The sequence below is a fragment of the Bombus fervidus genome, chromosome 1, assembly GCF_041682495.2.
Source record: "Bombus fervidus isolate BK054 chromosome 1, iyBomFerv1, whole genome shotgun sequence".
NCBI classification, from domain to species: Eukaryota; Metazoa; Arthropoda; class Insecta; order Hymenoptera; family Apidae; genus Bombus; species Bombus fervidus.
This window is the reverse complement of record NC_091517.1, coordinates 7,224,568-7,251,542: the sequence shown is the minus strand read 5'-3', so window position 1 is coordinate 7,251,542 and position 26,975 is coordinate 7,224,568. Positions and strand designations below refer to the sequence as shown.

Here is a 26,975-nt window from a genome sequence, read left to right as displayed (position 1 = left end):
GTCTAACGTGTAATACAAGGTTAGTTACTGCTATTTATGTATATACATATTGATATTATATACAATTATATCAAACTTATACATATGATACAAAAGTGATTTTTTTTAACTATACATATAATTTGATACATGTGAATATTGCAAAGAAATGCTTATAAAAGACTTCTGAAGGTATAAATTAATAATTTTATCATATCTGTACACGTATTACTCTACTTTTTTAATGAATATGCTTATTAGAAAAAAGAATTTACACATATTTTTAAAAAAATATGTATAATTATTTTGCAGTCAGCAATGTGTACGCATAAAATAACATTCAATTTTATTAGATTATGTACTTTCTAGGTTTTCCATTAATGACATTAAAAATGTGTTTCCATTTATTAGTTTTGTAGTGCAGACAACAAATTCTACGTTTACTGAAAATAGAAATTTTTCTCCAAATATATCATACATACAAACAGAAAATCAATTGTAAAATTTCAATAATATAATAGATTTATTGTATTACTTACAATCTTCTTGCTGAGATAGAAATCTCAGCGCAGAAATTTCTGCAAATGTACATCCTCCAATAAAGAAAACCATTACTAATTTTGGTGGTTCTGAATTAAAGTCTTCGCTAGTAATAGAATTTCCTAAAAATTTAATTTATATCTATATCACCTACGATATAATTGAAATTATATTTTTTTTACATATATTCCTTACTTCTCCCAGATGACAGTATGTTATATGGTGAGCTACTAATAGTAGGACCAGGTAATAATCCCATTACATCATTTAAACCTTGCCAACCATTTGGTTGTACAAGCTGCTCTGTCAATCGAACACTTAGTGGTGCATATATAGAATGAACATAACTAATATCCTTCGGTGTAATTTCACTTTCATCTTCAACAGTAAGACGTAGTGCTTTTCGTAAAACTGCATACTGACGCGCAGATTGTTGTTGTTTTAATAATCCGGCTTTTTCTAAGTTTAATATAGTTGGTAAATTATGATATCCGTATGTTTGTATTATTTCTCTCTTATAATAGTCCAATAACTTTGGCTTGAGTCCAGAATTTGTTAAGGATTGTATACAAAGAAGACGTAAAACTTTTAAAAGTGGTTGTTGTTGTATTATCATATCTTCTATAAAAGTATTTGGTTTATCTGTGTCAATACAATTCAACAATTCTTGCTCTACTTGCAATGATTCTAAAAAATTACTAGAATCTGTTACTTCTTTTATCATTTCAGCTATTGTTGTATCTAACAACGAAATAAAAATAAGTATACAAAATAAATCATACTATAATTAATGACAATTAATATTATTAAATAGAATTAAAAAAAACTTACGTTTTGCTAATGATTGCTTAGTAGCCAACATATGTGGTAATCGTGCTATAAATTGTTTAATTTCTTGCACACTTTTATCTCCATGTCTTTCATCAAACTGTGATGAAATAACTTTAGCTTTTTTACTAAGGATAGGTCCAACTCCATTAAAATTTTTGTCCCTATAATTATAAAGGCTCTGTAAAATATGAAATCATATTAAAATATAAAAATACTCACCTGATTTCTGCAAATAATTCTTCTCCAGAATTTAGTATAATTTGTTCTTTTTCATTAAGAGTCATTGTTGTTGGAGAATCTTGAGAATCATGAAATCTTCTTGCTGGCAACTGTACAGTATCTGAAATTATAATATTTTAATAAACTAAAAATAAAAAATTATAATAAAATTGCTTATAAGATATTTTGTTATAAAAGATAAACTAAATTGAAGTTGAAAAGAAAGTAAAAAAATACTCAACTATATTTTATCCCAAAAATTTCATCTATTAATCCCTCATACGTTAATTGCGTAACTAGAGGTGAAAGTAAATCTACAGAGCGATCTAATAATAATAAATGTTCTATAGTAGATGACTGAACTGATGTTGTTTTATTATCCTCTTCTTCTCTATTTAATCTTTCTAATAATTCCCATACTTTGCTAGCAGCAGGTCCTCTTCCAGTAACTTTTGGAATTTTTCCATATAATCGTTGTAAACCTTGAATAGCTTGTGCAACTTGATACAAACAAGTGGGATCATTTTCTAGATGAAATTCCTTAAATGAACTACTAAGCTCCATGGAAAGAAGATCATTATCAAAAGGAAATAAGTCGCATTTAAATTCTTCTATCAATGTGAAGCTACCAAATACACCACGATTCTGAAGCTTTTTTTGACAAAGAAGACTTTTTCTTGGTACAAAGAACAAATGAAATTCTTTGCGTGGTCTTTTCCCCTCTTCTCTACAAATTTGTTATTATGTAAGCTTCATAATATTATCTTATTGAAAATTAAATTTAAAACAAATATTTCTTATTTTACACATACCCATGAACATTTTCAGCGATTAAATCCATAAGTCCTAACTGAGGTCTAGTTATAAATATTATATTAACAATATTTGGTGGTATTGTCAAACTTCCACCACATAAAGGATACATTTTAACAACATCATGTTCTTCAAGCAAATTATATTTTGCAACAAGACCAATTGGTCCTTCAAGAGATTGATCCCATATAATTGCCTATTATAAAATACAAGTCAAAATATTTCTAACACAATATGTTTACTGATAATGTAAACAAAACATATATGATAAATAATTATACTTTAATTGTACTTTAAGGTAAACTATGAATAAAAATAAGTTAATTGACTTTATTTATTAAACTAGTAACAACACATATTATCTAACAATAGCAATACATATTAATAAATGGTGAAAGATTGGAAAGGTTATTGTTAATACCTTTGTGCCATCACACTTTTCAAGCAAACAGAGTAACTGTTTCCTGACTTGTACTTGAATAATTCCCACATTTAGACGTCCTGTCGATAAATGTGCCGATGACATATCTTTAATCCTACAATTTGCACACAACTGTTAAACGTACACCGCCTTCTGTCACTTTTGTATCTTAAATACTGCTCTCCTCCCTTCTCTATATGTACGTATGTATATACATTCGTAAATTTGTATATTAATCTTACTATAAATTTTGTTATCAGTGTTACCACTATTATTTTAGAATATCTCATTTAAAAATATATAAAGATATTTTATATAAAAGTATAATATTTTGATTTCTATATATTTGTACATTTTAACGATTTCCATTGTAATAGTGTAGTTTATTAATTATCAAATTTCTTATAAGGAAAACTCGAAGTATGTAGTTATTTTCAATTTGATAGTGTGCATATACACATTTAATTTTCATACTACCTCTTTATACCATAGCGCGAAAAGATATTACATATGATCGTACGCAAAAGTATAATCACTTAATCATGGATAAAAGAAAATTAAAATTTAGAGGCGGTTTACATAAAAATTTAATAGGAAGTCCAACATCTTCAAGAAGTGACATATCTCAAACTAAATCTTTAATTGAACAGTTGCCAAGAAATAATAGTACGTTATTAGCCGGAAAGGTCTTCTCAACTCAAAGTAAGCTCATTGATGAAATATTTCGAAATTAAAGAAAATTATTAAATAAAATATTTATAGGTCAAAACAAATTGTCAGATGAGGATATTTTTTCAAGTAAATCACGTAAGGTAGAAGTAAGAAATGAAGAATCATTATCACGTAAACGCAAATTGTCAAGTCTTACTTCGTCAAACTATAACAGTGACGATGATTTAGGTTTCCCTTTGGCAGAATCTACAGTTTTAAAGAAAAAACGAGATGATTCTGACATTATATCAGATAAATGTGAAAATAGTAATCGCAGAAGTTCATCAAATTTATCAATAATTACAGAGAGAAATGTTAATGCGGTTTCTATTGCAAAGTGTAAATTTCTTGAGTTTTTACATGACTCAGGCATTAAGATAAATCCAGTTGTTCCACATGTACTTTGTAAGTATATTAATTATCTAAAGCTTAAATTATATGATGAATATTTTGTATATTGTTGTATATAAATTTTAAAGTATATTTGATAGTATAGTACATAGTATATTTAAAAGTATATTTGATTAATGTTATAATATAAATACATTGTATTCATTTATAGGTAAAGATGTCATAATGGTACAAAGGAAAATGAAAGAATTACTAAATTCAAAAAAATATAAAAAAGATGAGTTAATTACCCGAATGGAAAAATATTTTGAAAATGAAGAAAATTTAAAAAATGCTTTAAGTGATATGGAATTACTTATTGATGGTGAAGTGTCAAATGTGTTACATAGTTCTTCTCTTATAAAAATTCTGTTACAAGTTTCAGAACTATATCCAGAAATATATAGCAGTCTTTTGTCTAAACTCAATGAAGCTATACTTATAGCGTATGTTTTCTATTGTTATAATAGTTTCTTATAGTTTTCCACAATTTTTGAATATATTTTTATAATTCTTTTAAACATATTTTTTTAGTGATTCCATTGAATCAGTATCTTGGGCTCTTCCATTATTGCAACAATTTCGCTTCTTGGATGTTGTAATTAATTCTGATGCTTTGGTCAACAATTTAGAACAACTTCTAGAATCATGTCCTTTATGGTTTCAGAGTGAATTAATTATGCTTTTACCTGACATTATATCTGACAAACAACATCAAGCTATTGCTGAAATTTTGAATAAAATTCTAGAAGATAATTCTGAATTAATAAATTTAATATTACATTGTATGGGCAACTTAAATCTTGGAAAAGAATATTTAGATGAATATAAGGAAAAAACATTAAATTTGTTGAAAACAAATGTTAAAGTAAATGCAATATCAGCTATTATAAAGTATGTTTTATTAGTCAGAAAGTACAGTATGGAAATACAATTACATGTATAATTTTTATCTATTTTCTCATTCTTCTACAGATTTGTTTTAGAAGATTGTACAAATACAGAAATTTTTGAAAAGACATTAAAGATATTACGCAATACTGATATACAACCTCTTGTTGGAGAAAAGATTGAAGAGTGTTATCAAAGTCAATTAAATATTGTGAATACAATAAAAATGAGTATGCTTCTTTCAAAAAATATAGTAAATGCAACTATAACAGTTATAAAAGATATTACTAAAGATCCAAAACCATTAGATATCATTCTTTTGCTTCTTATATCTTTAACAACAGAAGTGAAGAGAAAAATTATTGAAGCTATATTTAAACAACATATACGATCTGGGTTTTATAGAACAAGCTTATTAAATTTATTATATAGTGATTATAAACAAGTTCGTACAGCATAATACAATGTTAAGATATTGTCTTTGTTAAAATTTTAATGTAATTAAGATATTTTTTTATAGGTTGTGCAAGAACTGCAACCTATTGCTTTACAAATATCTAGCAATTTATTAAAAACAGATGAACGTGTATTTATTGACTTCTCTATTGATTGGTTACGTTTACAATTTAAATGTCACAAAGAGAATGCGTTCAAACAACGAGAGATTCTAGAAAGAATTATATTCCTTATGGGTGATTGCAATCAAACAGTTAAAAATAGTCTGGCGTTTCTGTGTAAAATGGTAGAAAAAGAAGAAGACAGACAATGTCTAACGCCACATTGCAATCATCTTCGCATTTTACTTGAGAAAATGGATAACTTGAATTTAAAAGAAGTTGGTACATTGAATGACTTATTGCAACATTTATGTACAAGCTCTAATGTTATAGCTGATTCACTACGTGATGACTTATTCATACTACTGCAAAAACAACTATCTAATTTTAAACCATTGTATGTATTAACATTACGAAAAACAACATGAAAAAAATCACCAATTCTGAAATCTGTTGTCAAAGTATGATTCCGAAACTCGTTTTTCGAGTTCCTTAATATTGGAATAAATTTCGATTGATCTTATGATCTTGAAATAATCTAATACTACCTATGATTTCAGAGTTTTAGAGTTCAAAGTTCGGTGGTTTAAAGCAGATTCTTTCAATGTCTTTTGTATAACTAATCTTATGATCTTAGAAAGAAATAAAATAGGTACCATAGTCCCAAAACCATGAGTTACAAAATTTTAGTTTTGTGATCATCTGCATATAATCGTATGGCTTTGGCTGAACTATCTTATCTTAATATGTAGTCTGCATTTGCTGCTACGTTCTCCAAATGACTCGTAGTGTATCCCATTTTACTTTTATAATAATTGTTTCTCCAATTTAGTGTACGTTATTATTATTACAAAGTGAATTTGCATTTATTTCCTTGTTTCTAATTCTTTCGTCAAATATTGAATAATGCTTCTAATATCTCTAGAATCAATGAATACATAATTTATAAAAATTTTGCTTTGACAGTAAGTTCCAAATTGGTTATTCTTTTTCCAAGATATTCTAAGTAATGTGCAGAATGCTTTTAGTGAGAAGAAAAACATTATTTTCTGATACTGATTTTATTTTTAAATAATTATATTTTAGCACAAAATGCAAAGGTGTTTTAGGAGCAGTAATGGCAATAAAACATTTAATGCAAAAGACAGAGAAGTCTGATGCAGCATATAATTTATTTGGTAAACACTATGAACTACCATTATAAAATTTTACATCTAAGTCATAAAGATACTAAGACTTCTTAATTTTATAGAGACAGTATTAAATAATGTGAAGAAATGTTCACGATCACAAGCTTTGTTTTATGATCAATTGACTTGCATCATTTTACAAACTCAAAATATTAATACAGAATTTATAAAAAGACTCACAGATTATATTGAAGAAGAATTTGTTATTACAAATATGATTGATAAGTCAAGTTATAGGTATATAATATTTTATAATCTTTAATATAATATTCATTTACCTTATAATCTTATGTATATTTAGAGGAAATTTAATTCCTAAATTTGGATTGAATAAAGCTGAAGATGAGCCAGAAAATTGCATCTTAACTTTTGAAGACAAAAAATATGGAGCAATTGTACCAATTTCTTTCAAACTTCTCAGAACTTGTTGTATTAAACTTAGTGAAAATGAAAATCTAGATGCTATAGATTCTCTTTTAGGATGTGCAATATTAATGCCAAAAGATTTTGATATAGCAGAAAATTCAGTAATCGATTTAATAATATGTTGCATTAATTGGTAAGTTAAAAATTAAATAAGTAAATAGAAATATAGTATTAATTTTAAATAAATGGACTACAAAATTTTTATTTTTTTGTAGGTTTCGTGAAGTGATTAGTGGTTTTGTTACACAAAAAGATTCTTTGTTACAGAAGCAAGTATTACAACGATTAGACAATTTGATAGATTTACAAAGTGAATTGAGCACATTGTTCTCTTTGTGTGACACAAAATATCAACCACCTCCATGTTATTTTCATCAGTTTCCTTTACCGCCATTTGTAAGAATAGATAAAAAAGTTGGAAAAAAAGGAAAAAAAGAGAAAAAGAAGTTCAAAGAAAAATCTATTAGTATAAATGAAATTAAAGACTGGGAATTGGGTTCTTTAATATGTTCTAAAAATCCAACATATTTTAGAAAATTCGATGCATCGGTATATACATTTTAATATTAAATAATTAGTATTGGCGAAAAGCACTTTTTTATTTATATTTATATACATTAAATATTATTTACGTTTGTCTTATACTTATTTTTATAATTAGCATAATATTTCATAGATAGTACATCTATTAGATATAAAAATGGACATGGATACAACACAATCTGTGGGACGCAGTATATCTATAAAACAAGTATGTTTTATTGTTAAAGAACTCCTAGGAATCTTTGAGCATGACAGTAATGAAAAATTTGTAAAGGACTTAATTAAATTATTACCAAAAATTTGTGCAAAATTACGAGATATTGTAGACATTTTGAGAGAAGAAAATGAAGCTCAAAGCAGAGAAGCTGTTCGATTATTGTTATGTCTTCTAACAAAAATTTTTAATTGGAAAGGATTTGAAAGTGTTACTTATAATATATTATTACGAGGTATGACTCTTATATATAGTATATTTATACATAATAATCATATTGTAATTTATAATATATTTTAATAATTTGTACATATTTGTTTAGAGGGTTTACGAATTTTAGCAAGTCAAGTTGATGAAAGCAATATTACATTAAGATCGTGCAAAGAACTTGTTACAGAATGTTGCAAATATTTTGAATCTTTATCCGATATTATTACACAAATATCATTATCAATTTCATTAATCAATGTGTGTCAATCATTAATGAAACATTCTGAATCTTACACTAAGGAAAATAAAGAAAAGTATGGTGAGGAATATTATGTATAATATGTATGCATAATATATATTGCGTATTATGCAATTCATAACTTATTAAATATTAATTTTATATCTAAAACATATTTAATCATTATAGTGTTCAGAATAACCATTGATGCTATCATTTTTTAGCAAAAATGGCATTTGGATTTTTATGCCTTCAGTGGCCGGAAGACAATCATTCCAGTACTCAATATAAATCAACTGTAATTGAATTGTTAAATAGTTGGATTAATAATGAATCGCTACCATTACAAACAGTAACTTCAATTTTGGATTGGTTACCAGATGAAACTTCAGAATTGGAGAAGCCACAGGATAGACTAAGTAGAATACCTTCCATATCAAGAAGTAGCTTTCATTTTTTATTTAAAAAAATGTTCGATGGTTTAATTAATGGTATAAAAACAGCGTTGCAAATGGCTGATAGGTATGTATCATGTACTTAATAAAAATTGTTTTACATGAAATGAATATTTTATAAGTTTACATGTTTTTTATCAGAGATCCTAAAAGAATAGGTGTATGGTATGAAGTTGCGAAAAACGTGCAGAAGTTAGTTCAAATATGTAAAACATTAACAACAAAAAATAATTTATTGATATTCCTAAAACATATGCCTATATTATTGAAATCTTTTTTAAACCTTGGAATGCCAGTTCTAGAACATAATTTAAAATATCAAACAGAAGAAGTAACAAAAATATTGAAGATGATGCAAGGTATAAATTTTAAGTTATCCAATAAATAGAATAAAGTAACAAATAGCTAAAAAGATATTAATAGCAAAAAAGTAATACAAATTATACATAAAATTTGTTTCAGGAGGCACACGATATTTACATACAATATGTTGTGATAGTGCAGAAAAGAAAGATCTTACATTATCAAAATATATTCCTGCAGCAAAATCTATATTAGAAAGATTAATATACAGTGTAAAGGGAATGTTAGTTCTTAACAATAGTCCTACTGCTTTTTGGATGGGTAATCTTGTTAACAAAAACTTAGAAGGTCAAGAAATTTTTTCTCAGGTTTGTATTTTTTGAAATATATAATCTTTTAATGTATCATGTTTTAATTGTATTTTATATACTTATTGACATTTTTAGAATTTATCATCAGAAGAAAGTTCTATACCAAATTCTAATATAGCTGATGATGCAACTAATGTATCGTCAGATATATTAGAAAGCGATTCCAGTGATGACCTTGTTGATGAAAATAATGTGTCATAATATTTTTTACACAGAAGATTTAAAAAAATAACTCTACTAAACCTAAATAGCATAAAACAACATATTTTTATAATAACAAATTTATATTATAATACTTCTTTGTGTACTTTGTACATGTACTTTTATACACGTCCAAAGAATTATGTATTTACATTTAACATTATATCAAATGTTATAAACTAATAATATAATTATTAATTAAGTAAAAGATTAACTATATAAATATCGTTTACAATTATTTTTATTATCACTGTCAATTTTTATGTATTAATTTGTTACTAAATATTTGACGTTTCCATGTTAAATTCGGCATAAGTGTTTCTTCAACAAATGTTAGTTCATTGTTTCCATTAACCAACAAAATAGAATGAGTTCGTGTACAATATCCATTAGCTGATACAAAGATTGAGCTGAGTTTCTTATACCTTTTTGAACAACGTTTTTGCAATTCAGGATCTGGCAAATATCTGGAAATTAAATGAATAATGTGTTAATAACAACATAAACTATAATTTTTTAAAAAATTATGCATACCTTTCTTTTGATTTCAAAAATTTCAGAAGTTCTTCAATCAGAGTCATTTGTCTTGATACCTTAATATCCTTAACAATATTTTTGAAAATTTCTTTTCCTACTTCAACTTTTTTATATGGAATATCAAGACCACTATTACCAAAACCTAAGATATTATCTTGACTTGAATTAGGTCCTGTTGAATTATGAGAACTGCTCAAATACTTAACATCTGCATTCCTAAATGAATTAAAATATATATTAAAATTTTAATTAATTTATATATTAATTAAAGAAAATGTATGTTATTTAAATATATATATATAAATTTATATAAATATATATATTGTTTAAGTATATAATATATTTTATATACTAAGTATGTATATATATATATATATTATACTTTGATTATTAAGATTTTTTTGATTATAAAAATATTATAAATTTATTCACATACTGTAAATCTATTAAAACCAAAATAAAAGGATTATATATTTGATTTTCATTATTCTTCTTGTATAATTTGTCTAAATATGAAACTGCAGATTCATTTGATGTAACAAAATTAGGCACTAAAAATCCTCGTCCTTGTTTTGGTATATTAGTTGAACTTGCTTCATCAGATAAATTTAAAACAACACCAGCTTTTCCTGTTAATGACATTGCTAGCCAAGTCCCACCTTCTTTTCCAGGCTCCATATCAGTACCTAATAAAATATAAATTATAATCTAATTTGGAATTAATTATTCAATAATATATTAAGATAAACATTTTGTATAATATATACATATATATTACTATATATATAAACTTAGCATGTAATTAATTTCAAATGTACATAGCTTTAACTTACCTCCTAAACATAATGGATGGTGTTCCCAATAATGAGCTGGTGATGCTGGACGTTTAAAATCTTCATCTCGGTTTGAGACCAAAATCAATCGATATGACTCACAATCAGCATCAGGATTACGATAAATAAATAAAATACACATAGTTGTAACAAATTACTTAAATACTCCAGAACAATATCTGCTTATATCACAGGCTTTTGTTTTACACCTCTTTTATTGTATGTCATTGATAAGATTAAACACTTTTTAATCATAAATTAAGATAACGTTCTGTTTATTGATAACTGAAAATAAGCTAGTAAGATATCAACATACATTTACATGAAGCATGAAATTACATTTTACAATCTATAAATGTAATTTTTTGAAATAAAAGGTAAAATTATGAAAAAGGTAAAGTAATGCTCATAATTTTAATTATATTTATATACAGTTTTGCCTCTAAATAAACAACACACTCGGGTCAGATTAATTGCGTATTAAGAGTCAAATATGCTATTCTGTTTGATTTTGTTCTTGAATGGGACAAAGAAGAGCACGGAAAACGAGCGAGAGGTTTGACATAGTGGCAAATCAAAAAGTGATTGGCCGAATAACATATAAGACGTCAGGATCGCTAATACTAAAGTGAGAAAGCATTATATATATTGTATTAATCTTTTACTAAACGCTGTCATTGTTCATTCAACCACAAAAATTTATGGCTCCTCGCTTTCACAAACCTCTTACTCCTTCGCTGATCTTTCATTCTGTCGACAAGTTCAAATAAAGAAGAGGGGATAGCGGATTACTTATTTCGAGTCAGAAATTAGTTGCTTATTTCGAAGAAAAACTGTACTATGTAATAATAATTTCTGCACTTTAAAAGTCTAAGCAGATGTATGTCTATTTTATAACATTGATAAAACCGAAAGATGTTTATTAATATTACCTATTAGTAACTCTGATGTCAGCTTACAAAATGAAATATTTTATTATATAACTACATAGGTTTTATTGATCACCATTTATGTTACTTTGCATTTTGTTTCTTAATAGTTACTATAGTAGATAAATAAAAACAATCAAATAAATAATACAATTTATTTTATATTACATTATATTTTTAAAAAGAATTTTACATTCAGATCCGTTAACAGTAATAATAATTAATGTTACTGATTTTTTGAGCAAAAAGAAAAAAAGCAAATATGTCTTATGTAGAACATGGACCTCGAATTTTCTTAGCTAGTAAACATAACTCAGGATCACCTTTGATGTATGGTGACTATGTTTTACCGAAGAAACGTCTAGAAGGTCGATTAAAATTACATGATTCTTGTTCAGATATCAGAGCATGGAGTCCAAATTCTTTAGAAAATTCACGTTACTTTCGTGAACTTAATGAACATGATTCATCAGTATGTATTCAATTAAACAAAATATTCGTATCAAAGAAAAACATTCTCACTATGTATTTTCTTGCAGATGGGAAAAATAATACCATTTAATGTAATTATTGATAATATTATTCAACTCAATCCGAAATCACAAAATGAACTTCAGATAGTTAAAAAAGAACTTAAAAAATATAAAACTCTTAAACTTACCACTAAACAAGAAGAACAGTTACAAAATTTAGTAAGTTTTTAAACAATTTACTTTGTATATTACTCTTTTACATAATAACTTAAAATTAAAGTTAAAAGTAACTTAATAATGTCATATTATTTTTTAGGATAACATTTCAAAAATAAAAGAATTACCACAGAAAAACAATTATACAACTGGAGTTCTAAAAGGTGCATTTTTCAATATCAGTAAATCAAGTCCTATAATTCAGTCAAATTTGTTATCAATCCATAAACCTTGTAAAAGAAATTCACAGTCTAACACGAGAAATGTATCAGCTATAACAAACCAATATAATCAATTATATTCTTATTCTTTAACTATGTTTGATCCATCTTTGAAAAATTATAATTTAATACCATCATGTAGGTCTACTGTAAGATCACTTCCTTCTGCAGGTAAAATGATACAAAAAAGTATTTAAAAATTTTTTATTTTCTAAATTCTTATTTGTACCTTAATTTTGTAGATTACAATAAAAACACAGCATCTTGGATAGAATATATTGATGTAGCTGTACAAGTAGTATCATTATATCATAATCAATCTATTAGTACTATAATTAAAATTATTTAAATAAATGTAATATTTACTTACAGGTAAACACAGAAACACATGATATAGAAATACAAATTGATGATGAAGTTGATAAATATCTAAACAAAATTATAACAATATCTGTATGAAAATAATTGTGCTTTTTGTCATTTAAACAATATATTTTTATATAAATATTATTCTATCTAGGCAATGTCACAAACGTCATTCACATCAAAATTCAGTAATGAAGATAACAGTGCAGATCTAGACAAAAATAGTTCACATACAAATAATCACAAGGAACAAAGTTTTGAATGTGATGCTTCTTGCAGTAATAGTTCACAAGATATTGAAAGTCTAACAGAGTTTGACACTGAAATGGGGACAGAATCTGATTTTGATCTACATAATAGCGTTCATAAAGGGATTATCATCCAGAAAGATTCTGAAATTATTGTTTTGAAAAATGAACTCTGCGTATGATATATCAACTTAATAATTTATATAGCTATATTATAATTTATACAATTGTATTTAATTTCTAGGTAAGAGATGCTGAGTTAGAAGAATTACATGATATGAATAAACATTTGGAGGTTTTACTAAAAGAAAAAGAAAGTTGCATATATACTCAACAAGGAAATCTCAAAGCAAGTATATAAAATACAATTTTGTAGAATAATACTAAAGTATGTTGTATGACAAAATTGAAGTCAATTAATGTCTAATAATAGTAGTAGTTCATTTTCAGTCTCCTGGTCAAAAAGAATTTGGTTCACAATTATTTTCCCTGTTTCCTTGCGTTCTCACTTATTCATTTATACACACATCCACTCACTCAGACGCACAATTTTATTTTACTCTATCACATATTTACTTTCTATCATCTATTTAATTATTAATTATTATTATATGTCTATTTTCTGTTATCTATTGCACAAATTTTTACTTACCTCTTCACTCTTTTCTTTTTTTCTTTCCCAATTTCCTCACCAAGTTAACAACCCTATCTTTTCCTCTTTTGTTGGCTATCTCGCCTATACCAAACTTGCTTTCTAATTCCACTCTTTTTTCATGTGCTCTAAATTTCCATATTTGTCCCCACAAAGGTTACATTTCTTTCTTTCACTCTCTTACCAATAGATATTCCACCTCTCCATCAATCCGCATCTCACTAGTGCCAGTAATAATACTTGATAATAATTATACAGATGTTGCATGAGAAATTATATAAATTGGATCATGAACGTAATTGTGAAGTAGAGGATTTGAAAAAGAAGGTAATATGTTTATATATTATTTTATATATTATCTTTATATTATTCCACTTTGAAAATTTTATCTTTCCTTTTTGTAGCTCTATAGTTATAAATATTTAATGGAACAACTCAAACAAGATTTAAATGACAAATGTGAAAGTTGTTATTTATATTCTGAAGAAATTGAAAAACTTCAATTGTATGTCAAAGAAACAACAACATTACGATTAGAAAAAGAGTTACTCTTAGTTAGTTATCACACATATCTAATATCAAGGATTAATTTTCAAATAAAAAATTATATATTCTTACTGTATTGCAGAAAAAGATACAAGAAATGGAACAACTAGTAGAAAAAGCAGAAAAATATAATATAATACTAGATCAATTAAAGAATGTCTTAGAAGAAAGAGACGAACTTAAAAAACAAAATTATGAACAGAATTGTATATTAACAAATCAAGAAGAAAAGCTAAATCAACTGTTAAAAGTGATCAAAGAACTGTCTATTCCATATAATGAACAAGTACACTATTTTTATTATATTTATTAAATACTTTATTCACAAAATTATATACATTTACATGATTATGAATAATTATAATGTCAATTACGTTAGATGGAGACAAAGAATATGTTAGAAGTTTTAAAAACTGAAATTCAGGATAAAGACATTAAAATTGCTCAATATAAAGAGCAATTGGTTTCTATGAAACAAGAAATTAGTGATTTTTTCAATAAGTTAAAATATGTCCTAAATAATTTGGAAGAGCTTAATGGCGTTTGTGAAGAAATTTGTAATTGTTCAAAATGTAGCTTGGATATTGGTGAAGAAGCAAATAATATACTGTATAATATAAACATCATTATAACAAGATTTCAAAGTTATAAAATAGAAAGTCAAAATCTCTTACAACAAATTGGAGATCTAAAGCATTATATGGAAAATGATAAATTAGAAACTTTCTCTGATCAAAATTTAAAATATATGATTTGTAAAAAACTTTCTTGTGATTCTGAAGTGGATTCAAAAAATACAAGTAATACTGTTATTTAAAACATACATAATAATATATAGTGCATTATATACTTATATATATATATATATATGAGTCATATATCACACATTTTCTATATTATAAGTGAAATCAATATTATATGATTTATATAATATTGTTAATTATGTATAATTATACATACGTATATATATGTAAATATTTTGTATATATAGTTGAAGACAGTGTAGTTGCATTCAATGTAAAGCAAGATATGACTAATTCAAATGAAATAGAATTTGATATTTCTAATGCAGCTAATAATAAAAATTTATTAAGTGAAATAGCAAATAATTTAGATTCTTGTGGACTTCAAAAGGTAATACATTTCATTGACCCAATCTTTTACTTAAAAAAAATAACAACCTATTATATTATTTTAATTTAATTTTAATTTAACATTATAATTTTATTTTAATGCCATATTATAATTTGTTGAAAACAAATAATGACATTTAATAGGAATATCACAATTATACCATTAAATTAAGTAGAAAAGATGTCATAGATAATATAGAAAAGGAAATAATTGAATATTTTACACATTTTTTAATTAAATTACGTTCTCTTACACAAAAGTTACAAATATATGTAGAAATTGAACGCCCTGTCATGATTAAACAAACTTATTATTTTTATGAAATTCTGAAAGATACACAATCAGCTATCAATGTTTCTCAAGGTAATTTAAACTTTTGGTTTGCGTTTTTACACGTGTATATGTATATCAGCATATTAATTTTTTTGCTAGATATAACTTTGAAGAAACAACTAATTTCTGAATTATATAATCAGCATAAAAAAGAAAATAAAAAATATGATTCTTGTATTAAACAGCTTCCTAATGATTTATTGCACGTACAAAATAAGATAAATGAATTTATTGAAAACATTTTGTATCAGTTATTAAATGAAATATTACATACAGAGGAAATTTATTTATATGATGAAAAAATTAGTAAAGCGATCGAAATACATTTGAAATCTTGTATCAATAAAATAAATACAGCTCTCCAAGGTAATTTTTAAATGTTTAAATTCCATTGTATTATAATTTCAGTTATATTTTATGTATAAAATTATATATTTGTAGTATTTTAATTATTTACTAATACCAGTATTTCTAAATGATTAATTCCTTCCACGATTATAATAAATATTAATTATATATACAGTATTGCTTTTTTTACACGAAAAATTATGTTAAGGTGCTGGAGATCAACACATACAGATAACTGAAACAATAGAAGAACAACAGAAGGAATTAAAAAGAAAAAACTTAGAAATAGTTCAATTGAAAGAAGTAGTGCAACAGCAAAGAGAAGAAGGTATTAGTTTAAATGAAGAAAATATAAAAATTAAAGAACAACTATCAAAAATAACTACAGCACTTAATAAAAAGGACGATCATGTATTGAAGTTAGAACAACAACTTGAGATACTTAAAAGTGAATTATTTATATATAATAAAGATTGTAATGCATTAAAAAAAGAAAACAAGAATTTAAAAAATATAAGAAATAGATTATCAAAAGAATGTCAAGAGAGTAAGAAACAATTAACAATAAAAACTAAACAAATTAAAAATTTATCAGAGCAAGTTCGTGAACTTCTTGAAACTAAAAACCTAAAGACTACTTTAGAAAATAAGATTAAAGAAATAGAGAAAAGGTAATGCTTCTATTTGTTTTATAAAAATGAAATATTTTTTTATAATATTAATTATTATTTTATATCATCTTTTAATTACTAACATCTTTTGCAGATTGAGTGATTTACAATTTGAAAATTATGAATTAGAAAAGAATATTATTCAATCCAATATGATCATTTCCACAAAAGAAGAAGCTATAACTACCTTGAAAAATAAAATTGATGCAAGTAATAATATTTTGTCACAAAAAATTGGTGAATACAAAAATGCAATGGAACAAAAACATCATGAAATTATAAAATTGGAAGATGAAAATATATTATTAAATGAAAAGCTGAAAGATGTTGAACATAAATTTACAGAAATGAATCTAATAATTGTATCCCTAACTGAACAAAATGATAAAATTAATATTATATATACAATGCAAGAGGATCTTGCAAAATTGGATAAATATGAAAAAAAATTAAAAGTTGAACTCAGTAATTTAAGAACACAACTTATAAATGATCAAAATAGTAACAAAAAACTTGATAATAGCTTAGACATATATCTACATGAAAATGAAATATTAGAAAAAAATGTTGAATATTGGAAAAATGAAAACTCTGAATTATTAATTAGACTGCATAATGAAGTAATGGAAGAAAATCTAAAAAGAAAATTATATACTCTTTCCAATCAAATATATGAAAGGCTATTAAGTCTTCAAAATCTATCTAATTTAGAAAAAGATTCATCGAATAATAAATTTATTAAAAAATTACATGATCAGTACATAGTTAGTAGTTTTTGAGATATATTTTATTTCTTATTAACTATGTATTAATATATCTATTTTATTTTTAGATTCAGCAAGATGAAATAATAGAGTTAACTGTAAATAATAGAATAAAAAATTTCAAACTAGAGCATAAAAATCAAAAACGAGAAGTAAAAGAAAGTGAAATAGAAAAAATCGATGTACAATTGTCGAATAACGTAAATATAAAAGAAGTGCCTGAAAATAATTGTATAACATTTGAGCGATCCAATTCTCCAAATAATTTATTGATGAGGTATAAGATGGAACATTCGAAAAGTGAACATGATGAAAACCAAAATGAAATAATGAATAGAGATTGTGAAATAAAACATTCTAAAGAAATTATTAAACATTTAGTACAAGAAAATGCTGAGCTTCGTGCTATCCTTAAAGTAGCTATTACTTAATATTATTATAGCAAGTATATTATTTCTATTACTACATTATGCTCAACTATTTTATATTAGATGATACTTTTACTTTAATACTTTTACAATGTTACATAGTCTCAGATGGAAGAATATCAAGACAAAATCATATTAATGAAAAAAAACTATGACAGTAGTTTAAATGCAGTTTGTGAAAGGCACAAAGCAAACGTTGAAATTTTGCAAAAACAATTTGAAGATGATATGAAGAGTGAAAAAATATTTGACTCAGAAAATTGGTTATTAGTATGTAACTGCACATTCATGTAATGAAACATTTAATTGAGGATAATTACATGCTTTTAGTCATTGAATATGAAAGAATTAATGGAACTACATGAACAGATAACTGTAATTATAAACAACAGCTCTGATGTAATTCATATGGAAAACGAAAATCAATGTTTATATGATAATGCTCAACAGGAATTTTATGCAACACTAAATGAAGTGGAGAAAAAATTCCAATTTCTACCCACAAATATACATGAAGAAGGTAATACAAATAATATTTAAAATAAGTAATAAATAACATAGTTCCATTGATATATTCATTTTAATTTAAAGAATCAATGTACAAAAGAATAATATCATCAATTTCAAAAGAAAGAAATTCACACATACAAAATCAATGGCAATTTATGCCATTTTTGGATGATACTCAAAAGTATCGAACTTCACAAACACAAGATTATAAATCAAATTTGGGACATAACTTTGGGTAAATTGTTAAATATATCACCCTGCATTAAATATCATTAAACTGTACCATAAAAATTATGTTATAGGTACCACAATGGCGAAGAAAAATCTCCAGAATTAGAAAACAAATCTAAGAAAAACAAACAAATTGAAAAAGATATCACTGTATATTTATTTTTTTAAATTTGTGTTTTTCTTTTTAGTTATATTTATTTTATTCTAATACATACTTTTATTTTCAGTTTGATCAACAAAGATGGAATTTTATTAATCAGTGTAGTGCATACCATAAATTGAGCAATATATATGAATATACTACAACATTTCCTACGGATTAATATTATTGAAGTCTTTCAAGATAAATTTCTTTAATTTAAAAAAAAAATATTCGTTCTTTTACTTAAATAATAAATTTGTAAAGGTTTTTTATAAGATGTTTATTCTGAATTTTAACATTGTAATGACTTCTTTACTGTAATTTAATATCTTATAAATTACGTAATTAATGATATACATTTAAGCTAAACACGTAACAAACATATAAACACATATAAAACTAAATATTTAACATTCAAATGAGAAGTAATTGCAATAAATTTTTATAAAAAATATAAAATCTCATTATTTGTAATAAAAATTTAATTTATATAGAACAAATGATTTAAAAAGAACATTGTATCTTTTTATAAACAAATATATTTTTTAATTTGAAATTAAATTATATGTAAAGAATATTTAAATACTACAATAAAGATTTATTCTTTGAAGGACATGTTACAAACATATAAAAACAATAAAAATATACATTTAATATAATATTAAACACATATTTTTCTAATATTTATTAATATACAAATATTAAAAAATTTATATTGCTACTCATATTTTACATTTTGCAACTTCTATATTTTTCTTTGTTATACAGAAGTTACTTCGGATTTCGAATTAATACGTAATAAATTAACAATTTTATCACAATTTGTTACAAAGTCAAAGGCACTGTTATATGTCAAAATTTCGTTTTCTAGTTCTTTAAGTTTTGTTATACCATTTTTATGAATTTTTAAGTTTTTCTTTTTATATCTAACTGCTGTGATCATTTTATCTAAAGTATAATGCAGCCATAAAATATTTGTATAGGGTTCAAATGCTTGCCAATTGTTCCTAAAATAATGCGCAAACAATAAATACGCAATTTAATAAGTGAATAATAAAAATTAATATATGGAAATTAATATACTTAAAGACTTACTTAACTTTATCCCTCATCAAACGATATATTTCAAATTGATATTCGCCTTGAGCTGTAAACAGTGTAGGATCTGATGCGAGGTCATTAAATACACTACATCCTTGATACTTGACTCTTGAAAGGGTGAAATCTATAATAGACACCTAAAACCAGAAATTCAATATGTTTTTCAATTTAATTTAAAAAGAGAAATCTCACAATTAGCTAGAATTGAAAATGGTCTTCTGTGTATACCTTCACACCTTTACTAATTAGTTCAATGTTTTTTTGCCCAATCTTATAATGTACATAATCTTCATTTGCCGATGATATTAATATATTTCCCCAATGTAAGTCTCTGTGTTCGAATTCAATAGCCTTTTCTGCAACTGCTAATGCTAATGCAGCCTATTCAAAAATATTAAATATAATTATTCAGGTTGATGAAAAATTAAATGTAAGTTGACTTCCTAGTTTAATTATCATATGAGATTAGTTATATATATTTAAAAATAAAAAAAAGACACAATAATTGATATATGACAATGAAACTTAGAAATGAATGTTAATATACTTAAAATTCTTATAATATTAGGCACATTATAATAACAACCTGTATAAATAAAATATGAGCTTCTTCTGCAGTATTAAATACAAACGCTTCTAAATCTTGACCTCCATGTCCAAGTTCGAGAACAATGTATAATTGATCATCATTAAACATTGATGGACAATCATTATCAGAATGTTTCTCTTCATCATAGATATTCCACAATTCTATAAGTCTTTCTGGATATTTTCCTTTTATACATTTAATATCTTTTACTTCTACAAATCCATCAGTATTGTACCTGGTGTTGAATCTTAAATTGTGTAATTCTCTAAAATTATTTTTATTAAAAGATTAGTATCATAATAAATTTTAATATTCATTATAACTAACAAATTGTAATTATAATTACATTGCAATTACAATTTCTGATAATATCTCATGAAATTTCTTTTGTGGTTCTCCATTGACACAATCACTACCTTCTATAGGAATAATCTTTATAACAGATTTTTTATTTTCTTGTTCATAAAGAAAAACTTCACCATATACACCTTCTCCAATTTTTCGACAGTGTTCCAGGTATCTAAACAAATTATTATATTACTATTCTCTAACAATTTCATTATATATACATATACTTACGAATCAGAAAAGTATGTTGTAAATGGTATATAATCTTTTTGTAAACATCTCTGTAAAATAACTTCTCTGGCTGTTGAAACTACATGCTCTTCAGTAACTTGGATATCACTGTCATTATTTTGAATGTTACATATAGAAGATTTTTGAGGATCTGTATGCAGATATATGAATATAATGATAAAAGCTTTATTAAAAATTAAATTTAATGATATGACTTACTATTTAATAATGTAAATCTCTGACTCTTAACAGGAACAATACCATAGACTTCAAGAAATGATGCATCTTCAATAGATTTTACTGTTTCATGAATTGGAACTACACGAACTGATATCCTTTTTGAAACACGTGTGAGATTGGTGGAATCACAAGTTTTACCTTTGTTATTAATCAATTCATATTTTGATTTATTAATTACCTCATTAGTTGTTCGTAATTTTGTATTACTATCATTCTTTTTTATGCAGCTTTGTATAATTCCTGCATATATGAAAAATTAAATTAATTTCATTATAATATATATTTAGAAAATTGTTATTTATATTACACTTTTAAGACCTACCCATTTACAACATATTTACAAAATAATGTATATTTTATCCATTTTTTAAATAGAAAAGCATTTTTAGAATGAAAACTTATTTTAAAGTAATGGATACTTAAAAAATAAAAATTATATAAAAAGTATAAAATATGAAATAAACCATGTATATTATATCATAAAAAACATAAAATATTAATATTTCAGGTTAATGAATTTTACAGTAATATTTTGTTTTGTCAAATAAAGACACAACATTCAAATGTTTGCATGAATACATATGTATTACATTAAATTTTCTCTGCTAACATTATAACAAAATCAATATAATGTATAATCTATTAAATTAAAAAGTTTTAGTTACAAAATGTATAAAAAATGTCTTTTTAATCATTACATAATTACCTTGTGTTTGCATATTTAAAATATCCTGAACACTATATCTCCATTTTTTACCTTTGCCAACAGATAATTTATCCAGATTAAATTCAGTTTGCAAATTATGCAAAATTGACAAAGATCTTATCCAAGATTTGCCTGGTTTTAAATAAACAGGTTCTCCAACTACTCTATGAACATTATTAGTACATTCCTCTGTTATATTTTCTAAAACTGATAATTCCTTTCGTGATAATATCATTTCTCTTTCAGTGTTTGTCTTTTCTAAATGTATCTGTTTTTTCTTCAGTTCTGTACTATTATCACAATCTTCTGTAATATTAACTAAATCAAGATCCCATTTAGTATATTTTTTTCTTTTTGTAACTCTAATGGAATCTTGCAATTGCTTCAAAACTACATGAGATTCACCACATTTTATACTACTGTCTACAGAAGAATGGTTTATACTTAATACGCTGTCTCTGCTTGACAGAATTTTTCCATCTACATTTGCTATATCATTGTTTTTATCATCAGATGATGAATCTGATTTCGTCAATTTAATCGGGACTGAAGTTGCAGGTAATTCTTCCTGTGACTTATCGAATGTTACTTTTTTATCAGTATTTATATTTGCAGTAGATGTTTTATTTAATTTAACAAAATCAGAGTGCCTCTCATTATTTAATACAGTACTTTTTTCATTTGTCACTAAATTATTAATAGATATTTTTACTACATCATTCACTCCAATATCATTGCCTAATGGAGTTTGAATACTTCCATTGGTATCATCAAATAAAGAACGTGACATATTTGCATCATTAGAGAATCTTAAGATATGTTTGTCTATTTTTACATTTGAAATTAATTCTTCTGTTAATACTGATTTATTTGATATATTATTTTTTTCAATTCTATTTCTTGGAACATTTTGAACTGAATCTCTTTTTGTTAAAAATTCTTTCTGATCACAATTCTCGCTATAACTAAGTTTAATCAATGAATCTATATCTTTTTTATCTATATTTTCAAATTGATCGAAATTATACTTACTAAAATTAGATGTGTTTGCTAAATAACTAGATGACTTATGTTCATCTTTATATTTTTTTATTATATTTGTTTCTTTATACAAATCATCACTTATTAGTTTAGATTTTAATAAAATTTCATTATTTTCATTAAATGAGATGTTGCTTGACAACATTGTGGAATCCTTCAACTTTTCAAAATATTTAACTGGAATTGGTGATAAAGATATTAAATGAGCATTTGATCTAACAGGTTTACCATTAGGTGTACTACTGAATACATTTTCGCATTTTTTTCTAAGATCAAGTGGTGCTATATATGGATTTGTTCCTAATTGTTCTAGTTTAATAGTACAATGTTTTATTTTTGCTTCATGTTTTAAATTATCAATACTGATTCCACTAATTGAATGTTGGTCTAATAATTGATCATTTTCTTTTAGTAAATTATTTTCTATTGTATGTAACTTACTATTCCATTTTGATACAGCAGATCTGTCTAAATTAATAAAACATGGTTTTATCTCTACACTGTTACAAGATTTATCACTTTGTATATTACAAGCTTTTTCACTGTTTTTTACAAAATATTTTTTATTATAATTTTTTTTAGATTGTTTGATATATGAGTATTTAAATGGCATTTTACTGTTATTTCTCGTTTTACGCAATTTATACTTTTTATGAGATATGTCTTCTTGTACCTATTCAATAATATATGGATATTTATTACTAATACTTTTAATATGTGTATATATTAACTTATAATGTAATTTTAATGTAAATTCAACATTATGTAAATATACTTTATAATATCAAACCTACTTTAGATTCTCCATTATCTTTTAACACAGATACATTTTTCTTAGATATTGTTTTCTTTGTAATATGCTCTTTTATCTTTCTGCGTGTTGTTTTAAAAACTGGTTCTGTGTCAAAATTTAATGTTTTATACAATGAAGATTGGTGATCGTTTATTTCAGATTTACTATCTGAACTAGTTAGTAGTGTTGTATCATTATGTGCCTTTGGCATAGGTGGTAGAATTCTATTAAACAAACAATTCTATTAATAATTGTAATATAATAAAGCAATAACAAAATTTCGTACCTTGCATTTTTAATTAATCTATCAAATGTTGTCTCAAAAGGATCATTATACATAGAATCATTATCAGCATCTTTCTCTTCAATTATATTTGAATTATCATTTAATAAAACACGATTTCTGCTCTTCATATTATCTGAAGACGAAATAACCATTTTTGGTACTGGAACTACAGCTTCTTTAAATTTTTTTCTTTCATAGGTTCGAATACATTTGTTGACTCGTTGATTCATTTTGAACACTTTTTTATAATTTATTTCTACGTAAAATCAGTTTTTCTTCTTTTCGTTTAAAAAACACAGAAATTTCACATTTCCATAATAAAAATATATCAGATGATATTACCTACTAAACAATATCATATACTCCGAAAGATTTAACATCTCAAAATCAAAGTAAATAAAATACTACAGTGAAATGAAAACCAAATCATTTTACGGTTTTATTATAGTACAGAAAGCGCGTTTTTTAAAATTAAAGATGGTGTATCAATGTTATGGCACTAACAGAGAAGAAGAAACGAGAGTGCTCACGCTTATGATTCTGCTTGTTTCCGGATTAGTGCTGCACCATGCGGTCAAGTGCTGAGATTAAATAAAGCTAGCATGTGCAAGAACCTATAAAATTAGAGATTTGCCCTGTTTGGTTGCAGTTTAGCATATACAAGAACCTATGTATATAAGCTCAAAGTTAAGGATCTGTTTAGTTACACACTAGCATTGACAAGAATCTATTAAGTTCCACGCTACATTTACCTATTTAATTGTACGATTCTACGAAAAAGCTCATGTCTACTTTTCTATCCGAAATAGACAAGTATGAAAATGACAAAGTCGTGCAATAGTGAAACTGATTGTATGTTGCCTAAAAAAGAGAAATTAATTGTTTATTATATCTCCTTTAGAGAAACGACAATGAATCAGTGGAATGATGAAATTAATAGCATCGGACGCAAATAATTTTAATATTTTTCCGTACACCATTTAGATTTAACATTAATCCTCAATATTTGGCATGTCAATTGTACTAGCGTGAATATTTTTTCATCGTCACATGGAATCACATATTTTTTTTCCTTAGTACATACGATGGTGTTTGTTGAGACGGCCTTGCATATGAGGTCATATATTTTTATTGATGAAAAATCAAACATAAGAAAATTTGAGTTTTGAGTTAAAGATCTTAATTTATCGCGGGTTTTTAAATATTTGTCGATCGCTTCAATTCTTAATCCCTCGTTCTCTTTCACTTGCATTGCCCTTTTCTACGATAGGTACGATAAATTTAAGATTTCCAGTTTCAAGAAATAGAATTATTTCTATATCTCCATTATTGCAACACTTGGGCTCCAATTCTTATGCAATTATCGATTTGTAGAAGCAAATAAAAACGTTTAATAAAGAAAAATTAAAGAAAAAATATCACAGAGTATGGTGTTGAACTCGTTGACAATGTCCAACGAGACCGCCAACGCCACCTCGCCCCGAGAAACCATAACCCCCGACACGGCTCGCACACGATTTACCGCATGTACCGTTGAGCGGCCTCGCCAGAAGCCGTACTAGCTTTTGTGCCAACCGGGCATCCGCTCTGACATGTGGGCCCCCAGACAGACGGTAATTACTCTTTCAAAGAGTTCGCCCACCTCGTTTAATAGGCACACCGGCCGATCGTATTACAGTGCCTGGGTTCGTTTGAACTAGTCGGCAAACGATGAAAGTTGTTTATGTTAAAAATTATGATTAATTATGTTAATATAAATAACGCGCAGGAGATTAAGAAAGTGAGGGAGTGGATCGACTCTAACGCAGAGACGGATGGCGAACGGCATGACAGTAGATGTTCTACAAACGGTCGCGACGCAGAATGAGATCAGTCAGCGAAGGGTATCGGTGGCAAGCCAGGCTGAGTTTGATCAGTCGGCTAAGCGTAAAGGATATCCCCCTTGGACGAGAAAAAGACAAACTGTAGCAAAAAACCTAGGAGGCTGGACGAGATGGCGTACGCGGAAATGTTAAGAGACGAGGAATCTGAATGGACGTGCGTCGAGGGACGAAGGAAAGTCCGAAGCCGAATAGAGAGCTCGACGGGCAGAGAGGGGCTTAATGGCAGGACTCAGGTAAGAGTAGCTAGAGAAAGGACGCCGAGAAGATGGAGAGAGGCGATCCTCGTTAAGGTTGGTCAGGGCACCAATTGGATTGACTCCTACAGGGAGGCCGAGGTGAAGAGCGCCCTTAAGGAGACGACAGCAGTGAGGAAGACTAAAGCCGGACATATCCTGATTGAGCTCACCAGTAAAGTAACGGTGGACGAAGTCGCTGACAGCCTCAAGAAAGCTATGCGACAGGGTACGAAGATAGTTCCTCTGGTTAACAGAGAAACACTCGAAATGAAAAATATAGACCCGATAGCTACAAGGAAAGAACTAATCCAGGATATAGCAATGGAATTAGACATTAAAGTGGAGTAATGTATACAGATGAAGTCCTTAAGGATGACGCCATGGGGAACGCAGCAGGCGGTAGTGGTGCTGCCGGCAAACACCGTACCCAGCGACG

The 26,975-nt window shown here is 26.2% G+C and overlaps 6 protein-coding genes across 12 annotated transcripts; 3 read left to right on the top strand and 3 right to left on the bottom strand.

Annotated features, from left to right (window-relative positions):
* Positions 1–302: 302 nt before the first annotated feature.
* Car (vacuolar protein sorting-associated protein 33A) lies at positions 303–3,015 on the bottom strand. Its single transcript, XM_072005282.1, has 8 exons — positions 2,804–3,015; positions 2,382–2,578; positions 1,812–2,296; positions 1,570–1,690; positions 1,351–1,511; positions 715–1,260; positions 519–641; positions 303–422 (listed from the first exon to the last, which is right to left on the bottom strand). The coding sequence occupies exons 1-8, from the start codon at positions 2,906–2,908 to the stop codon at positions 334–336; spliced, it is 1,827 nt and encodes a 608-aa protein (XP_071861383.1). The 5' UTR covers positions 2,909–3,015; the 3' UTR covers positions 303–333.
* A 254-nt stretch (positions 3,016–3,269) lies between these two features.
* Positions 3,270–10,518, top strand: Fancd2. The gene is made up of 16 exons (XM_072004853.1): positions 3,270–3,505; positions 3,566–3,919; positions 4,077–4,350; positions 4,439–4,798; positions 4,880–5,240; positions 5,316–5,749; positions 6,439–6,530; positions 6,605–6,779; positions 6,844–7,101; positions 7,184–7,517; positions 7,645–7,960; positions 8,048–8,254; positions 8,398–8,695; positions 8,770–8,987; positions 9,091–9,299; positions 9,378–10,518. Exons 1-16 carry the CDS (start codon positions 3,346–3,348, stop codon positions 9,501–9,503), a joined length of 4,176 nt encoding a protein of 1,391 aa, XP_071860954.1. The 5' UTR covers positions 3,270–3,345; the 3' UTR covers positions 9,504–10,518.
* On the bottom strand, positions 9,568–11,584 carry Tango2 (transport and golgi organization 2). The gene is made up of 4 exons (XM_072005571.1): positions 10,874–11,584; positions 10,477–10,726; positions 10,038–10,256; positions 9,568–9,970 (listed from the first exon to the last, which is right to left on the bottom strand). The coding sequence occupies exons 1-4, from the start codon at positions 11,013–11,015 to the stop codon at positions 9,757–9,759; spliced, it is 825 nt and encodes a 274-aa protein (XP_071861672.1). The 5' UTR covers positions 11,016–11,584; the 3' UTR covers positions 9,568–9,756.
* Positions 11,585–11,679: 95 nt separating this feature from the next.
* On the top strand, positions 11,680–15,046 carry LOC139988202 (uncharacterized). Of its 3 annotated transcripts, XM_072005322.1 has the most exons (10): positions 11,680–12,274; positions 12,342–12,494; positions 12,592–12,883; positions 12,955–13,007; positions 13,085–13,165; positions 13,233–13,502; positions 13,571–13,675; positions 14,237–14,305; positions 14,383–14,532; positions 14,607–15,046. In XM_072005322.1, exons 1-10 carry the CDS (start codon positions 12,065–12,067, stop codon positions 14,835–14,837), a joined length of 1,614 nt encoding a protein of 537 aa, XP_071861423.1. In that variant the 5' UTR covers positions 11,680–12,064; the 3' UTR covers positions 14,838–15,046. The 3 variants fall into 3 exon arrangements, 2 of the variants coding, with proteins under 2 accessions (XP_071861423.1, XP_071861434.1); XR_011800059.1 differs by lacking the exon at positions 14,607–15,046 and having other exon boundaries at positions 13,571–13,679; XM_072005333.1 differs by lacking the exons at positions 14,383–14,532; positions 14,607–15,046 and having other exon boundaries at positions 13,571–13,679; positions 13,777–14,305.
* A 401-nt stretch (positions 15,047–15,447) lies between these two features.
* Positions 15,448–21,876, top strand: LOC139988065 (uncharacterized). Of its 4 annotated transcripts, XM_072005031.1 has the most exons (12): positions 15,448–15,658; positions 15,802–16,021; positions 16,091–16,357; positions 16,548–17,010; positions 17,105–17,774; positions 17,843–18,190; positions 18,305–18,472; positions 18,533–18,577; positions 18,653–18,722; positions 18,794–18,947; positions 19,015–19,093; positions 19,171–21,876. In XM_072005031.1, the coding sequence occupies exons 1-12, from the start codon at positions 15,467–15,469 to the stop codon at positions 19,264–19,266; spliced, it is 2,772 nt and encodes a 923-aa protein (XP_071861132.1). In that variant the 5' UTR covers positions 15,448–15,466; the 3' UTR covers positions 19,267–21,876. The 4 variants fall into 4 exon arrangements, with proteins under 4 accessions (XP_071861132.1, XP_071861125.1, XP_071861149.1 ...); XM_072005024.1 differs by having other exon boundaries at positions 18,533–18,722; XM_072005048.1 differs by lacking the exons at positions 18,794–18,947; positions 19,015–19,093 and having other exon boundaries at positions 15,450–15,658.
* On the bottom strand, positions 19,734–25,100 carry Haspin (haspin). Of its 2 annotated transcripts, XM_072004950.1 has the most exons (10): positions 24,421–25,096; positions 24,136–24,358; positions 22,301–24,014; positions 21,574–21,834; positions 21,355–21,505; positions 21,122–21,295; positions 20,773–21,040; positions 20,415–20,567; positions 20,181–20,323; positions 19,734–20,092 (listed from the first exon to the last, which is right to left on the bottom strand). In XM_072004950.1, exons 1-10 carry the CDS (start codon positions 24,648–24,650, stop codon positions 19,846–19,848), a joined length of 3,564 nt encoding a protein of 1,187 aa, XP_071861051.1. In that variant the 5' UTR covers positions 24,651–25,096; the 3' UTR covers positions 19,734–19,845. The 2 variants fall into 2 exon arrangements, with proteins under 2 accessions (XP_071861051.1, XP_071861058.1); XM_072004957.1 differs by lacking the exon at positions 19,734–20,092 and having other exon boundaries at positions 20,185–20,323; positions 20,423–20,567; positions 24,421–25,100.
* Between the last annotated feature and the right edge of the window lie 1,875 nt (positions 25,101–26,975).

What these genes read in the sequence shown, in the direction of transcription:
- Fancd2 (XM_072004853.1), top strand. Translation starts at nt 3,346, where the DNA reads ATGGATAAAAGAAAATTAAAATTTAGAGGCGGTTTACATAAAAATTTA. An exon ending in CTATCTAATTTTAAACCATT is followed by an intron (nt 5,750 to 6,438) that starts GTATGTATTAAC and finishes ATTATATTTTAG; the next exon opens with CACAAAATGCAAAGGTGTTT. An exon ending in TTAGAAAATTCGATGCATCG is followed by an intron (nt 7,518 to 7,644) that starts GTATATACATTT and finishes AATATTTCATAG; the next exon opens with ATAGTACATCTATTAGATAT.
- Car (XM_072005282.1), bottom strand. Translation starts at nt 2,908, where the DNA reads ATGTCATCGGCACATTTATCGACAGGACGTCTAAATGTGGGAATTATT. An exon ending in CATACTGTCATCTGGGAGAA is followed by an intron (nt 642 to 714) that starts GTAAGGAATATA and finishes TTAAATTTTTAG; the next exon opens with GAAATTCTATTACTAGCGAA. An exon ending in TCTATCTCAGCAAGAAGATT is followed by an intron (nt 423 to 518) that starts GTAAGTAATACA and finishes TTCTATTTTCAG; the next exon opens with TAAACGTAGAATTTGTTGTC.
- Tango2 (XM_072005571.1), bottom strand. Translation starts at nt 11,015, where the DNA reads ATGTGTATTTTATTTATTTATCGTAATCCTGATGCTGATTGTGAGTCA. An exon ending in CCATCCATTATGTTTAGGAG is followed by an intron (nt 10,727 to 10,873) that starts GTAAGTTAAAGC and finishes ATATTTTATTAG; the next exon opens with GTACTGATATGGAGCCTGGA. An exon ending in TTTTTGAAATCAAAAGAAAG is followed by an intron (nt 9,971 to 10,037) that starts GTATGCATAATT and finishes TTTAATTTCCAG; the next exon opens with ATATTTGCCAGATCCTGAAT.
- LOC139988065 (XM_072005024.1), top strand. Translation starts at nt 15,467, where the DNA reads ATGTATAATTATACATACGTATATATATGTAAATATTTTGTATATATA. An exon ending in AGCTTCGTGCTATCCTTAAA is followed by an intron (nt 18,191 to 18,304) that starts GTAGCTATTACT and finishes AATGTTACATAG; the next exon opens with TCTCAGATGGAAGAATATCA. An exon ending in AATTTGGGACATAACTTTGG is followed by an intron (nt 18,948 to 19,014) that starts GTAAATTGTTAA and finishes ATTATGTTATAG; the next exon opens with GTACCACAATGGCGAAGAAA.
- Haspin (XM_072004950.1), bottom strand. Translation starts at nt 24,650, where the DNA reads ATGAATCAACGAGTCAACAAATGTATTCGAACCTATGAAAGAAAAAAA. An exon ending in AAGATAATGGAGAATCTAAA is followed by an intron (nt 24,015 to 24,135) that starts GTAGGTTTGATA and finishes ATTATTGAATAG; the next exon opens with GTACAAGAAGACATATCTCA. An exon ending in TAATTAGTAAAGGTGTGAAG is followed by an intron (nt 20,324 to 20,414) that starts GTATACACAGAA and finishes TTCTGGTTTTAG; the next exon opens with GTGTCTATTATAGATTTCAC.
- LOC139988202 (XM_072005322.1), top strand. Translation starts at nt 12,065, where the DNA reads ATGTCTTATGTAGAACATGGACCTCGAATTTTCTTAGCTAGTAAACAT. An exon ending in TTAATGAACATGATTCATCA is followed by an intron (nt 12,275 to 12,341) that starts GTATGTATTCAA and finishes ATTTTCTTGCAG; the next exon opens with ATGGGAAAAATAATACCATT. An exon ending in TAGAAAAAGAGTTACTCTTA is followed by an intron (nt 14,533 to 14,606) that starts GTTAGTTATCAC and finishes ACTGTATTGCAG; the next exon opens with AAAAAGATACAAGAAATGGA.